Below are 15612 nucleotides of genomic sequence, written 5' to 3'. Positions count from 1 at the left end.
ACCTATATTGTGCGTGTGCTGCATTAACCCAAAAAGCTGGTTTACCTGGTTTAGAATGTCCAGTACTCGCTTTAGCTGGGGTGAATGTAGGCAGAGTGGGTTTTACAGTGAATGGAGGTATGCTTGTCTCAGTTTTGCTAGCTGCAAATAACAATCAAGAAATTAGGGAGTGATAACTAAAAGGCAATGAATCCTTTACACTTATTTATCGAATTGGAAATACATACTGTATGTCCAGCGTTGGTTCTGAAGAGTCATTTCGTCTCAAAAGACCAATAAGAAATTCGTTTTAATGAAATTTCTAGAGGTTAACAGCCCACAGTGGCCACCTGTCTCTGGCATCTATCTTGGCAATGGACTGAGCTTTTTCTTTTTTTTTCCTTACCCGAACAAGTGTCGTACATCTAACTCTATTGTTCTCTCAACAACATTACACTGTTTTTTTTTTTTTTTTAAATATAACTCTAGTTCAGGTCTACCTGTCTTAAAAGGTTTACTGTGGTATGGTACATTACAGTTTCAGTGTTAAAACCAATCACCTTTAACACAACTCTAATCTGACCCCATTTGGGGCTCCTGAGTGGCGCATCCATTAAAGGCACTCCGCGTGGAGTGCCGGATGCGCCCTATAGCTTGGAGGTCGCCGGTTCGAGTCCAGGCTATTCTACTGCCAACCGTGGATGGGAGTTCCCAGGGGGCGCCGCACAATTGGCCAAGCACCGCTCAGTTGGGGAGGGCTTAGGCCAGGGTGTCCTCGGCTCACTGCGCACCAGCGACCCCTGTAGACTGGCCAGGCACCTGCGGGCCTGCCTGTAATTGCCCGGAGCTGTGTGGTCCTCTGATGCTGTAGCTCTGAGGTGGCTGCATGGCGGGCCCGCAGAGTGAAAAGAAGTGGACGGCTGACGGCACACTTTTCGGAGGATGCGTGTGTCCGTCTTCGTCTCTTCTGAGTCAGCGCAGGGGTGGCAGCGGTGAGCCGGATTGAAATAAATAAAGAATAATTGGGCTATCCAAATTTGAGGAGAAAAAATAATTGCCAATTCCAAATTTATAAAATAAATAAATAAATCTTACCTCATTTAAAATTATTTATATGTATATCCTTTTGAATAACAAAGCAGTTGCTTGCCCCTAATAATGATTTCGTAGCAAGTGTAAAGGTAAAGGCACATTAAAAATATGCTGGTCCTCTTTAAAAAAACACTTTTGTATTTTGTGCTTATTTCTTGGTTTATAGTAAGGTGAAACCGATTCACAATTGGGCAGATTGGATGAGTTACAGCTACTGTACACATGTAGGATTGGTGTTTATATTAAGAGTGGCCTGATTTCCTATTGACAAACACGTCAACTATGTGTGTATCGAACATTGCTATAATAATACACAGAAAATAAGGCTGAGAAAACGATAACACTTTAGTTCAACTCTTCTCACACTGTTTTTGTGGTTATTTCTACTTCTGTTTATTTCTTCATTTTCTTGTGAACGCTGCTCGAGAGGAAATGGGGGTGGGGAGTACTAGCAGTGGTTACCAACAGCAGTTTCTCTAAATAGTAGAGCCAGGTTACTATGGCAGCAGCCTACTCAGTTGATCTACCCTATTTGGACGCTAAACCACAGCTTCCCGAATACGAAATACCAGTTCCATCTTAGCTTTTTTAATGTATATAAAATAATGTAGTAAATCTTGCTGCTGATTTTCACTATGCTTCCATTTGTTTTTCAAAATGTATTTTACTTGTACTTTCACTTTACCTGCCATGATGCTAGGTGTGAAAAGAGAAAAAAATAAATAAAACATCTGTTAATTTTACTAACCTTGAACCGAATAACTGTGGCTTACAGGTACTTGAGACTTACACTTTCATTCAACTGCATTTCAACATAGTAAACTAGGAGGGGTCCTGTAACTGGTAGCACAGTCTCTGCATGTACAGTGCTGAGGATGGAAACATTTCCTTTGCCTAAATCCTAAAATGAAAATACATTTTGGAAGCTGCATCAGATTGCATCAAGGAATATACAGTATTAGCAATAATTTAAAACAACATCTGCAATTGAGAAGGGGCTGCCTCAATGCAAGCATGGGCACAGAGAATTACAGTAACACACAATACAAATTCCAAAAGTCTGCCCCTCTAATTCAAACATAAAAAATAAGCACAAAAAACAACCTAAAAATCAACCACCTCTACCCCTGCTGCATATGTTGACAGGAAGTAGGCAGCAAAAGTGCCTATAAATCTGTACAATTCAGCAGCACCAGCTGTCGTGTATTTACCAACAGTTTGTGAGTTGTATAAGAAACCAGCCAACAAGGTAAATAGCTAATCAACAATCCACAATAGCTCTCCAAATGGCAGGTTCTCCATGTTTCTAGCACAGGTAAAAAAATCCCTGCAACCTATCTGAAGTATGTATTACATTCTCAACTTATTGCACAGTTCAATTACATGCATGCAGTACATTTCATTTGCAAACATTTGCACCATAGAAATAACAGGTTTCTTTTTAGTAAGATTGTATCAAACATAACACCAGCTAGCACTGGGTGAAGTCAAACGTGTGTCCTGTATCACCGGCAAGCAAGCGCCCCGAGTAACTGTTGAGTTTCAGAGATATTCCACTTATTTATGGGATGTTGGCAAACTAAAATAAATCTAGTTTAAGAATATGACCTGAGATTCTAATACAATGTTTTTTTTTGTTTTTTTTTAATAAAAAAGTCTGGTGTGTAACTGCAGAGCCTCAAGTATTTTTCCTACAATACCTACAGAGAAACTGTATGGTAAATTATATGGTAAATTATGTAGCTTATGAAGTGACCACTAGCAGCCATTAGAGGGAGCAGCAGGTACATGGCATTTGATTGATGATGAAAAGATGTAGTCTGATGCTGTTTCTGCTGTGATCTTTTTTTTTATTATTTTTTATCTTGCATCCATTTTAATTCATGTACATCTAATAAAACAACAGATATGGCCAGTTACTCAAAAAAAATTGAATAATTCTAATAATAATAATTTGGATGAACATCACCTCATTATTTGTATTATTAAAAGATAAAGCTCTTCACTGGCACAGAAGGGATTTGATTTATTCATACTGGCATAATGAGATTAACACATGTGTAGTAATAATTCATACTGTCTATCTTTGAATGGTGCTGTGGCAAAAAAAAAGCATATGCAGTATAGATCAAAACCACATTTGCATCTGTGTAGAAAGGGGCTACAGCTTAAAATCAGGCATGCATTCTGAGGTTAAATATAGACTTACAGTTCAGTGTTGTCATTGCTCACTACAGCTAGGTTGGTTCCCCAAAATATTATCACATATACTGATCATTTCCTTCCTTCTAACAAGTACTGAGACAAACAAATTCATGCAGAACAACTACAGCTTAGCCAGCATTACCTTTCTTAGAACTCTTTGCTTAACAAATATAATATTATACCTGAAAACATACTTCCTCCCATCTTCCTCCCTATGCCAAATACTGTGCATACAGGATTTTAATGGAATTGAACCCACGAGTGCAGTTGTACCACCAATTACTTTATAATCCATTTACCACCAAGATTGCTCTTGCTAATTGCTCTTGCTAAGACTGATACTACATATAAGAAATACAAAAACAAAGAAACAATCCTTAACAAAACATTCCTTCAAACAGTCTTTAAAGGCTGGTCTATAGGGCCCACAATTCTGTTTTATTCTAGTACTAGTATGATATGGGGAGCTTCAGTAAGTCTTGCTTACTGGAGGGAATTCACTTAAACCACGATATCGTAGTGACATTATTGACAATGAAGCAAGTCCTTGATCAAATAAAATACAATTCCTGTTGTCATTGTTGTGTTTTTTAAATCTGATTGTCAGATTGTGTACAGCCATATTAAAATCATTTATACAGTGTATAGGCAGCAGGTATTTTACATTAACACAAATCTCAAACTGCTGAATATCCACTAATGAAAGCCAGACCACAAATAATGTTATATTTCCAGTAAATTCCCACCATATTAAAATGTATATCACAAAGGTCACTGAAATAAATAAGCATCGTTTATTCAAGCAAATAGTAAGAATTTAAAAAAATAATTCAACAACATTTTTAGACTTCAATAAAATAAAAGGTGCAGGTGTTTATTGAAAATGAGAATAAATGAAATATGGTGTTGCCAGTTCCTGTAAAGAGAACGTGTTATGGAACAATAAATAGTTACAGGATGTGGTTTTTCTTTCTCTCTTTTTTATCTACGCTTTACAGTCGTCTCTGTTGTGCTGCAGCAAGCCACACACTGCACTGCATGGTTTAGCAAGTCCTGTACCCTCTTACATTGCAGCAAAGCAACACTGTACTTTTGAAGTTCACACCTTGGTAGCCTGTGGTAAGTACACATGCAGGTATCATTTGCAAATATAGAGTAGGATTTATTTATTCAATCCTGTTAAATATCTAACCTTAAAAACCAAATCCTGCCCTCCTGTTGAGTTTTACCAGATTCTTTGACATACTGTACATTCATATTGGTGTGATTCACTGATGAGAAACTTCATTTAAACTATGTATATATTTGTCAACTACTTGATAATGATATGAGATCAAAATTCCTGTCTTTCCTGTACATTACATGAACCAAATGTGTATAAAAACGGGGGAGGCCCCAAATAATAAAAAAGGTGCTAGTCAATCTCTTCAGTTTAAGAAAGTCAAAATCTGAAGTATTTGTGTTTAATGAACCATATATCCTTAGACCAAATTCTGACACATAATGTTCTATTTTTCCTCTTCCAGTTTTCTCTTCATCAAATGACATTCTATTTAAATCTATTAATTTGTTTGTGATTATATATATATATATATAATATGGACTGGAGAGAAAGGGTATAGTGGAAAATTATTGACCTGAGGGAACACTATTGTTACTGACAGGGGGCTATAATGCCCAAAGCCGCAGGAGGTAACAATAGTCTTCAGTACATATTTAATATATGAGTCAGTCAAAATAATAAGAGAGGCAAGGTTGGACAGTAAATATGACTTCATATACTGTAAATCCATAAATATTTGCGAGCCTTTTATTATGCGTTTTTGGCGAATGAAACAAAAACGTAAACATTTTTGGCATGAACATCTTAGTACTGTAGATATAATGAAGTAATATACTACTACCAGTGCGTCAGTAACATTTCTGGAGCAAAATAGGTTTTATGGGTGTGATTCGCCAAATATTCTGGTCGCAAATATTTATGGCTTTACAGTATTTTGTTTAACTATAGCTGATACAGCATAAGTAAATAACTAAATAACATAAATAATATTTGTTTTTTTAAGTTCATACAGCAAGTTGTTTTCTTAGTTTGTAGTGTTTTGTAATTTATTTTCTGTTAAGTCACAGAATCGCCGTTCAGTATTTTTTTCATTCAGCCATTTTATCTTGTTTGTTCGGAGTGGAGGTGGAGGGCGTTCCTTTGAAAAGGGGCGGGACTGACAGTAATGTGAACCAATCACATGACAGACAGACAAGACTGTTGCCCGGTGGTGTAAGGATGTTAGGGCAATAGTTTGATCTATTTTTCCTCCTATGATGAGGTTTTAACCAATAACAGGCCAGAATTTCCAACCATATCTAATATGAAATATTAGATAAATGGCTGACTTAAAAATAAAGAATTCTAGTACGATTCAGCTACAAGTGTAAGTAGTGTAAAAAAAAAGCATGAATAATCAAGATGAGAGCTGCATCATATTGCACTTTGTAACAGGAGGAGTTAAATGAATACAGTCTACTGTGTAGCTTGTTGCATTTGCAGAGTGAGAACTGTTAATAGCAGCATGACCTTCACAAACACTTCCTCTACAATCCAAACAGGAGATAGTCATACACACAAGTTCCGTTTTACAATACATAGTTCTCACACTATAGATATTGAACGCTGCAAGAACGTCGTCATTTTATTATAATAAGCTGTCACTTAATATTACAAAACCGGTTATAAGATAATATGGTCATGGCTCCCAGTTGCCTCCCATAGCACTTGTCTTCTCATTATTAGGCAGAGCACACACAGGGCAGTCGCTGATCTGGCGCCTGTCTCCTGACTGCAGCATTAGAAAGGTGGAGCAATGCAGATGTGTAACTTATTCAAAATAAAAATCCTGTCAGATAACTTCTTCATTTTAACACTTCCTTTTTTACTTCTTAGTCAGTTTACATGTTTGTTGCTCTCGGCTTCTAACTGGAAATGTAATGACTCCTTAATTTAAAATGGAATAAGGAAGAGGTCTGCCGTGACATAGAGAGTGTTAGCCGTGCGAAGTGCTGTCGCAGCATGCTCTGCAGTACAATTCAATACATAGTGTATATATTACGAGCAGTTACACGGATGCCGACAAAAATCATGTTATGTTTTAGCTTATTTGTAACAAAATCTTGTATATTCAATATGAATCCTACTATTGCTCATAAATGGGCAAATTATAGGTGATAGTGGGTTTGTATTGGCAATTTATGAACAGATGGAAAGGGAATAACTAAATACAGTATAGACAACAACCCTTGTTTTGGATACAGCTTCTTTTGCTCAGTGGTAGTTGTGGCTCGTTCAGTCCATTTCAATCCAGGATCTTGTTCCAACCAGTTCCCTAATGATTTATCAGTCAAAGGTTTAATTAAACAAATAAAGACCTGGTTGGAAGGAACAAGGGCCTGGACTGTTAAACTGAATAATTACAGACAAGGCTGAAACAAAAAGCTGGACTGGAATATACTGATCAGCTAAACCTCCAGGTTTGACAAACTGAAATCTGAGTTTTTACAAATAAAACAGTACATTCTGCCCTTTGATCACTCATATCCATGGGGCATGCGTTTACGTTTACATTAAACAAGAAGTAAAGTCTCATCCGAAACAACAAACAGAGAATAGCCATATTTCTTTTCTATATTGTGTCAACATTAAACAACAGTACTTCAAACAAGTTCTGAGAACAAAGCAGCATCTATAGTCAAATAAACATTATTGAAATGCTATTACTAACTCAACTTCACATGCATTACGTGGTGATAGATCCAACCATGCTTCTGTTAATGGTAAGCATCTTCCATAAAGTGCAATATTTTGTCGGATAAGTTGTTTTTAGTAGCACATTGGTTAGTTCTGCATTATTGGTACATGGTTGGAACCACTTTTTCACTTTCTCTGTATGTTTTACTTACATTGCATTTGTCAGTAACACTTTAAAATACTGGTCACAAATTCATATAAATTCTATTTTATAACAATTGTTATAGTCCAGATGATATATATATATATATATATATATATATATATATATATATATATATATATATATATATATATATATATATGCATTGGAATTCATGGGAAATTGCAGCAAATATTTTAAGGTGTTACACATTTATCAAACTGGTAGTCCATAAGTCTGCCTTGAAACTCAATTCAATATATGTATTTGAGTTTCCGGAAAAAAAAAAAATTGTTTTTCAGGAAAACAGAATCGAATCTGAAACCTGCATTTCTCTTTTTTTTTTTTTTTTTTTTTACAAGGAATGGAAATGAGAATACCATTCCAATACAGTATCCCAAAATGTTTTCTGAACACTGTACATATACTGCAGATTTACAGTATGGGACCTTTCTGTGCAGCTTCTTCTTTGAATGTAATGACATATTATTTGTATTTATTTATTTATTTTTATTGTATTATTTCTACACATAGAACAAATAATAAGTGTCCTTTTACTCTTCAGTAAAGTGTGAGGGGTGGTACGTCCTGTTTTTTGATGTTTTATTGGTCCAAGGGTGCTTTAATGTAGCAGTTTTCATTAAACCATCTGTGGTATTTGTATTAATTGACAAATCTGATTAAACACAACACACTAAACACAAGTTTGGTTTTAAACCTATATACTCCCCGTCAACTACCTACAATCAAACCAAAAATGTCTGTGTGATGTTGAACCATTATCAAGGGGGAATAACACAGTCAATGCATGTGAGAACTGTGAACAATACAGACAGATTGTATTTGATTTAACTACTAATAAAACTAGAGTTAGGGACGGTGTTTCAAAATCATATTTAAAAAACGATTATCTTTCCATTTTTATGTGACAATAAAATGTAAAAAAAATTACAAAAATGTAATTATATATATATATATATATATATATATATATATATATATATATATATATATATATACATATATATATATATATATATATATATATATATTTATATATATATGCATTGTTCTGGCAGAACACTAGTTGTAACAAAGAATTATTACAGTATATCATTTTCCATATGGACTATAATGCATTATTGATAACCATCATCAAATACATAAAAAGAGGGAGTGGGGCTCACGTGGCTTTTAAAATGTTCAAATATACTTACACTTTTCAATACATTTTTATATTTCTATAGTATTTAGAGTGAAAGATGACAAATGTGACATGTTTTAAGTCATACATATAAATGAACTGAAATAAATTAACATTTATTGAGCCGTCATCTCACTATATCATTAAACAGACTAGTCTGATACGATTCTATTTTCCTTGTGTTTAACATGGTCCGTTATATTATAAATCCATGCACAAATAATCGGCAACACTTTTGTTTCAGAATCTGTTAGAATCGGTCAGTATTACATCCATAACTGTGTTATAAATGATGTGATAAATCATGTTAGACAGTATGGTAACAAGATACAGCAATACAGTGTTATAAGAAAATGAAACTAAAACATGTATAGGAAACCTTTTAATTACTAGAAGATGATAATAAGCTTCATACAAATACAGTAGTCTTTCATGTACATGTTATTGTAATAACTGTTATGCACTGTTAATAACCATACAAACCTTTAAGAACACATTTGTAGATGTTTAATTTATCAATCCTTAAACTAAAGTTTGACCAAATATATGGCCTAATTATAACTACAGTGAAAGTGATAAAGGCCACATCCTGTCTGTCAGACAACACTATTTTTTTATAATCTTCTAGATAAGATTTACTTCAAAAGTTTTTATAAAGGAAACTACTTGACACCATATTACAAATTACTTATAGAATGGCCTTTACATTTCTCCTGCTAATCTTACATTTAAAAAAAGAGACACATTTTGTTGTCGACCAACAAAATGTATTTTTTTATTTTAAATTATAAATGCATAGGGCATGACCAAACATATATATTCTTCCTTTATTGATTTATTTTGATGGTGTTTTGCTGTATTCAAAATACAGTAATTCCAACTGAAATCAGTTATAATAACATATATCACATTGGCATTGTAGGTCATTTGGAACGTTCAGTCTGTAATCTATTTTTATTCATATTATTTGTGTATTTAAGACTAGATAGCTAATTCAATTAAATATATATTTTTAAATATTTTATTTATACAAATATTTATATTACCTAGTCAACTACAGACTAAAGCCAAGAGATACATGCTTCAAACATTTAGAAAAGAGGAACTGTAAAAGAATGTCAAGGGAGTGGCAAATCCATGAATGGAATCGATAATATAATAAAACAAGGATTTACATTAAACAGTAATATTTTATGTTCAACAAATGTTTCAAATAGTATTTTTACTAGCTAAATGTTGTTTCCTTTTTTTGTATGATTTTATTTTATTTTTATAGTTTTTTATTTACTAGATTTTTCTACAAAGAAAAAAAATGCACATTCAGACGAGCAAGATTTGGATAAAAATATGAGTGAGATTTACTCCATTAAAATGCATTGTCATTTTCTTTCTTTTAGGATGGAGACTGCTACAGTTGAAGCCAAGAGGTTAATTACATTAATGAGTAGTGTCTAATTCGAGTACTAGTTACAGAAAACATAAGGGTGCAATTTCTGGACACCATAATGTTTAATTTAATAAGAACAGTTAAAAAACTCTTGACATGCAGCCAATAACCGCACAATAATATCAAAAAACACAGTAGGTGGTAAAATACAGCTTGTTAAATTTCAGGTAAAACTAATTACATCTATCTTGATCACAAACTTATATCGAAAACCAGAAAACCTATAAAAGTGTGCCATTTTAAACCCTATTATCAGCTCTCGTAATCAGCTCAATTCTATACTATATATTAAAACAAAGATTGTTAAATTCCACAGTATGTGTAAGCAATTTGACTGGCATAATAAACACTTTCTAAAATAAAAAGAATAAGAAGTGTCTTTGGTTTGATCACAATAGCAAACACCTAATCCAAAGTGTAAGGCGTCTTAGTACCGATAGATACAGCTATGACCAACAGTTTTGCATCAGCTAGAATTTTTTTTTTTTAAACTATATGAACATAATTTAGCTCTTTATTTAACATCATGTAATCAAAAGTACAAAATGATATCGCAAAAGTCTACCGAAAGCCATAATAGTAGTATAGTATTTTATGTTAAATTTCGAAATTTTTCAATTTGTATATGGAAAATTACAAAGCAGTATGTAATTTAATATGTTAACATAACATTATTCAGCAGTCTTCATTTGACTTTATGAAGCAAAATTAGTTAATTATATAGGGTGATGCAATACTTTTGGCCATAGCTGTAGAGAGTATACCAAAAAAATACAATGTCTGCCACTTACCAAGACATAGGATGCTGGAGCCCAGCAGCCCGGCACACAGTGCCAGGAGCTTTAATTCAAAAAGACTAGTCATTTCCAGAAATCAGGAAAGTCCTTCAGAAACACCATGCGTCCTATTGAAAATCAGTATAGAAATTAATTTAAAAGCAAATAGTTCATACTTTCTCTGGAATTGGGTAAAGTAGTAGATTTCACATACGTTTTCGTGCCTGCTTATCAGTCAGGGTGCAGTTTCCTCTGTGTGTTACCCTAACCCTAACCACTCGATACTTGACATGCTCTTCCGAGTGATGTCAGAAGATAGTCTTACCTTCATCTTAGAGTTCAGGAAGTGGTGTTTGAGCACAATTTCTACTGCGCAACAAAGTCAGTTCCCTAACAACCAAAATCATATAACTCCTCTTGTTGCAGTTAAACGTTATTAAATAATGATAATATATAGTTTATTTTTTCAATACCAAAGTGCAGTCAGTCCAACAAGTGACCAACAGGTGAATAATTATAATAATATAAACAATTTAGGACCTTATTATTATCCTTTCTTATGTTATTTCTACTGTACTTACTGTATATATATTCCAAACCTGTCCTTAACAAGTTAGGCTCTAAAGTGGAAAACATTCTCTTATGGTAGTATTTATGGGTCACATTAAGGTGATTATAAGGGTTCAAAAAGTATTACTTTAGTATGAAATCCTTCCCCTAGATTTTTTATTGTTGAATTTGGTCTCTTAATAAAACATGGACACATATTTACAGATGACTGATAACCGAAGCATATGGCAATTAAGTCACATCCTGTGTCCCTGTTTGTTAATGAGTAAAGTGTTTAAGAAGGATTCTGAAGACTCGCGAGAATGTTGATAATGAACGCTTCCTTTAACATCATGTACAGAAGATGACTGCTGTGGAAGGGACTATCAGTCTTAACAATGTATCTGAGGCAATATCAGTTAGCATACTGTAAGACGGTTTCCTCATCCCCTTTACCAAGTCAAACATGGAACAAACTGTGCTTTTCTATTTTTCTATACATGCTTTGCTCTTCAGGTTATTCTGTATTATGGGATCACTGTATGGCTTAATTTCCTTAGTTACTAATCTGATCATGACTATACAGTTTTACATAAAAAGAACAGACCATATATTATTCAAAAACAGTAAACATAAAAAAGGAAAACTTTCATTGACTAAAAAGTTGTCACATTACTATACTTTTTAATGAAATGCAAACAATATTTACCATAAACAAGATGGCCTTTAATTTTTTTTTAAGTTTCCATCAATTCTATTCAACAGCTATTTTTGTGGGAAGTAAAAAAAAACAGTTTGATTTAAAAAAAAAAAAAAAAAGAATATATTAGAAGAACAAATCTGTTGAAATTCTGTAGAAGATCTAAAATGTAACTGTGACAGGATGACAGAGGTTTGAGGCTCAGAGACAGTGGAAGGGGCAAAATAATGATCTTTATTAAACAAAAATAATCAAATAAATAGGCACAAGGGCCCAAACAAAAGGTTTAAACAAAATACAGAAATGTAGGCTGGGCATTAGCCTTCACTACAGTTTCTTTCTCAAAAAAACTAAACAGCACAGCACACCAACAAACAAACTCACCCAAAAAAAACCCTACACAAAGGGGTTTCACCTGCCTTTTATAGTCTGTGGCTGGAGCCCAGTTAACTAATAATTAACAATTAAACACTTAAGGCTCCAGCCACATTCTCACATGTATTTTACAGGGAGGAATTTAACCCCCTCCCTGCCAATCCAAAACAAACAAGAATTCTAAGAAAACCAACAGTAAAAATAACAATAATAAACACAAATAGGAGCGGGCTGGCACCCCATCACAATAACGTTTTTTAGGATGATGTTTGTAGCATTTTCACATTTTCCCAGTATAGTCTCAGCCAGGTAAATTTCGCCCCTTTCCTTGGCAAATCACTCATGTGAAATCCACTGCAAGTAAAATTATTACCAGGATTGTATTCAAAGAAGAGTTTGCACAGTTGACTTGGATAAGGGAGAGGCCCAAAGCTCACTTTTACCCAATCTGATACCCATGACTTTGAATGTTGCTTAAATGCTGTAACTCAGTAACCAGTCAGCAGGACTGAAGATCAACGGCAACCTCAATTCCTGCTGTCAAGCCAAACTCATCTTTTCACCCTTTGACCAAGTTAACGACTGCATGCAAGGGGCTGACCTCAGAAGTGTCTGCCTGGACACACCCAGTGCCTGACCAGCAGCAAAATGCAGCAAACTATCCCCAGTTGACTTTCTTCCCTGAACCCGCCAAGATCAGAAACTCACCAGCGACTTTTATAAGTAAATCATTAGAAACCCACTTGCGTATTTCTTGCTTAGATTATAGCTATGCTATACTGAGCTATCAAAAACATTGTAAAATTGCTGCGCTTAGGCAACATTGTGTGGTATGCATACAGTACACATACAGAGACCCTTCAATCTTTCATAATCCATACTGTTCTGAAACCCTAAGTCTGCAGAGGCAATAGCGCCTTCCTGTCCTGTTGTAGCTCATACAGAATTTCTTACAGATTTCTTATTATCACCCTCATGTGATAATTGACTGTTTGTGTCCTGGTTCAGGCCATTTTGTGGATAACCTGCAATACAATATTTCTCAGTTCTTTCCATCTTCATCCCATGGCTGCCACTGTTATTGAGTTACAATTATTATTATTATTATTATTATTATTATTATTTATTTCTTAGCAGACGCCCTTATCCAGGGCGACTTACAATCGTAAGCAAATACATTTCAAGTGTTACAATACAAGTAATACAATAAGAGCAAGAAATACAATAACTTTTGTTCATGCAAAGTACAAGTGTGAAAAAACACAATTCAATAATACAGCAGATAATAGTGATAGTTACATCAGGATATGATTAAATAGTGATAGTTACATCAGGATATGATTAAATACAAAATACTACAGGTTAAACACTTGGCAGATTACAGTATTCTGAAGTACAGGATTAAATGCAGTAAAATAGGGGGCAGATAAGAGCAAAATAAAGCACATTTAAATGAAGGGTGATAGTGTCCCAGGATACAAACAGAGGAGATTTACAGGTGCTGTTTGCCTTCTGTGTACAGAAAAAAATGACAATGCTACTCCTTGTTTAATCAGATGTTGTAATGTTTTAATTTTTTACAGCAACTTTTTCCAATACTGTATATCTTCCACTCCAAATGTAGTCTATATGGCAGGTTCAAATAGCCAGACATTTGTATTGAAGTGACATAATTCCCCAAATCACATTCCATTATGAAAGACATTTGAAATTGGCCTAGTTTTGATTAGTAATATTCCTAGGGGGCTCATGGTGCAATTACAATAAATAAATGCAATTTAATAGAGTTACTGAATAACAGCAACTCGACAAAAATGAACTATTGAGGGTTTAATTCAATTCAACTTGAAAAGTGCCTATAAGAAGCAAGCATAGTGAAGTCTGCTCATACAGGAAGTCTGGAGGGGAGGGAGAGATCAATGAAAGCAGAGGAAGCACCTTGTCAAAGTATACAATAAAAAAAAAAACTACATGTACATGTTATTCAGATCATTCAAGCAGCAGCTGAACTGATTATCGATGCATCGACTGTTGATCATCCGTCCTTAAATTTCACAAGCTTCTATTTCTTGGTGAATATGCATCATATTAGAGCGGCAGTTTGCATTGATTATGTGGTTATGTATTTATATTAGTGATAGAACGATAGGTATCAGCATGTTGCTAGGATACAAACCTTTCGGCCTCTGGATGAGTCACATCAGTTAACAACACTTTATTTAAATGATCCTGAATTAAAAATGTAATTATTTTTTATTTAAAACGACGGAAGAATGTGACATGAAAATTGGTTATTTTTGGGGTAAAAGAAAGGGAGGACGGAAAAGCGACTTGCATGCTACCCCTTGGCTTCACACTCTCCTGCACTGGCTACCTATTTCTGCTCGCATCCAGTTTAAGACCCTTGCTTTTGCCTATTACTATATTCATCTTAATGCCCCTTCCTATCTCCATTCCCTTGTGTCTCCTTATATTCCTCTCGCCTTCTCTGCTGATCCTCTACAGGCTGACTTGTTATGTCTTCTCTTCACTCTCCTTCCTTCAGTGCTTGCTCCTTCTCTTCCCTTGTCCCCCTGTGGTAGAACCAGCTACCGGTTATCCTTAGGACTGCTCAGTCTTTTACTGCTTTCCGCAATCTTCTCAAAACCCATTTATTCAACCTTTATTTATAAAGCGTCAATTTGTGCAGCGTCCTGACCCTGGACCCTGCGCAGAAGACTGGCAGAGTTCATAGGGGCAGCTTCATCAGCCAGCTCAGCTGAGCCCTCTGCAGCATTGAGCTCCCCACCCTCCCCCTTCTTCACCTGCCTTCCAGCCCGTCACAGGGTATTCCTTGCGCACAGGTTCCTGCCCACCGAACCCGTAGCCACTCACGGTCTCCCTTGAGGAGCAGTAAGTGAACCAGGCACAGCATGCAGGGGAAGGACATCTTGGATATGAAGAGCCAGATGGCTGAGGTCTTTGAGTGTCTGGTCAGGCAGCAGGCTCTGCCCCCTGCGCCTGTCTCAGCTCCGCCCTCAGCTCCTGCCCTGGAACCCTCCCCGCCCTACTGGCGGTTGACGACGTCTTAGACTAAGATGAGGCGATGAGCGAAGAGGACCATGCACACGATTTCCATCGTGGTCTGGGATGGGGACTCCTTGGGGCAGCAGGAGACAGTGGTCCAGGAAGTGACCTGAGATAGCCTCAGAGACTGACGTTACACCTCCGTCAAGCCGCCAACTCACAGCTCTGCTGACCTCCTTGAAAGGCGCTGGGGTGCTAGGACTAGCGCAGTTTCCGCTGATGGACTCCACCATAGTGGCCCTGGTGTGAGCCCCTCCAGTAGTATGTCTGGCTAAGGA

General features: G+C 35.5%; 1 protein-coding gene across 5 annotated transcripts in view; it reads right to left on the bottom strand.

The window, feature by feature from the left end:
- LOC117416444 (receptor-type tyrosine-protein phosphatase C) overlaps positions 1-10943 on the bottom strand; it is a 47529-nt gene extending 36586 nt beyond the window's left edge. For 4 of the 5 annotated variants that reach the window (XM_059034778.1, XM_059034779.1, XM_059034781.1 and 1 more), the window contains exons 1-3: positions 10859-10943; positions 10660-10772; positions 46-141 (exon numbers count right to left, since the gene is read on the bottom strand). In XM_059034778.1, coding sequence (XP_058890761.1) covers positions 46-141; positions 10660-10732 — 169 coding nt within the window. In that variant the 5' untranslated portion in view covers positions 10733-10772; positions 10859-10943. The remainder of the gene's footprint in view (positions 1-45; positions 142-10659; positions 10773-10858) is intronic. The other variant, XM_034924904.2, reaches the window with a different exon arrangement.
- Positions 10944-15612: the final 4669 nt, after the last annotated feature.

This window comes from Acipenser ruthenus, chromosome 12, assembly GCF_902713425.1.
Source record: "Acipenser ruthenus chromosome 12, fAciRut3.2 maternal haplotype, whole genome shotgun sequence".
Lineage (NCBI taxonomy): Eukaryota > Metazoa > Chordata > Actinopteri > Acipenseriformes > Acipenseridae > Acipenser > Acipenser ruthenus.
The sequence above is the reverse complement of the archived record's forward strand: the minus strand, read 5'-3'. Positions and strand labels throughout refer to the sequence as shown.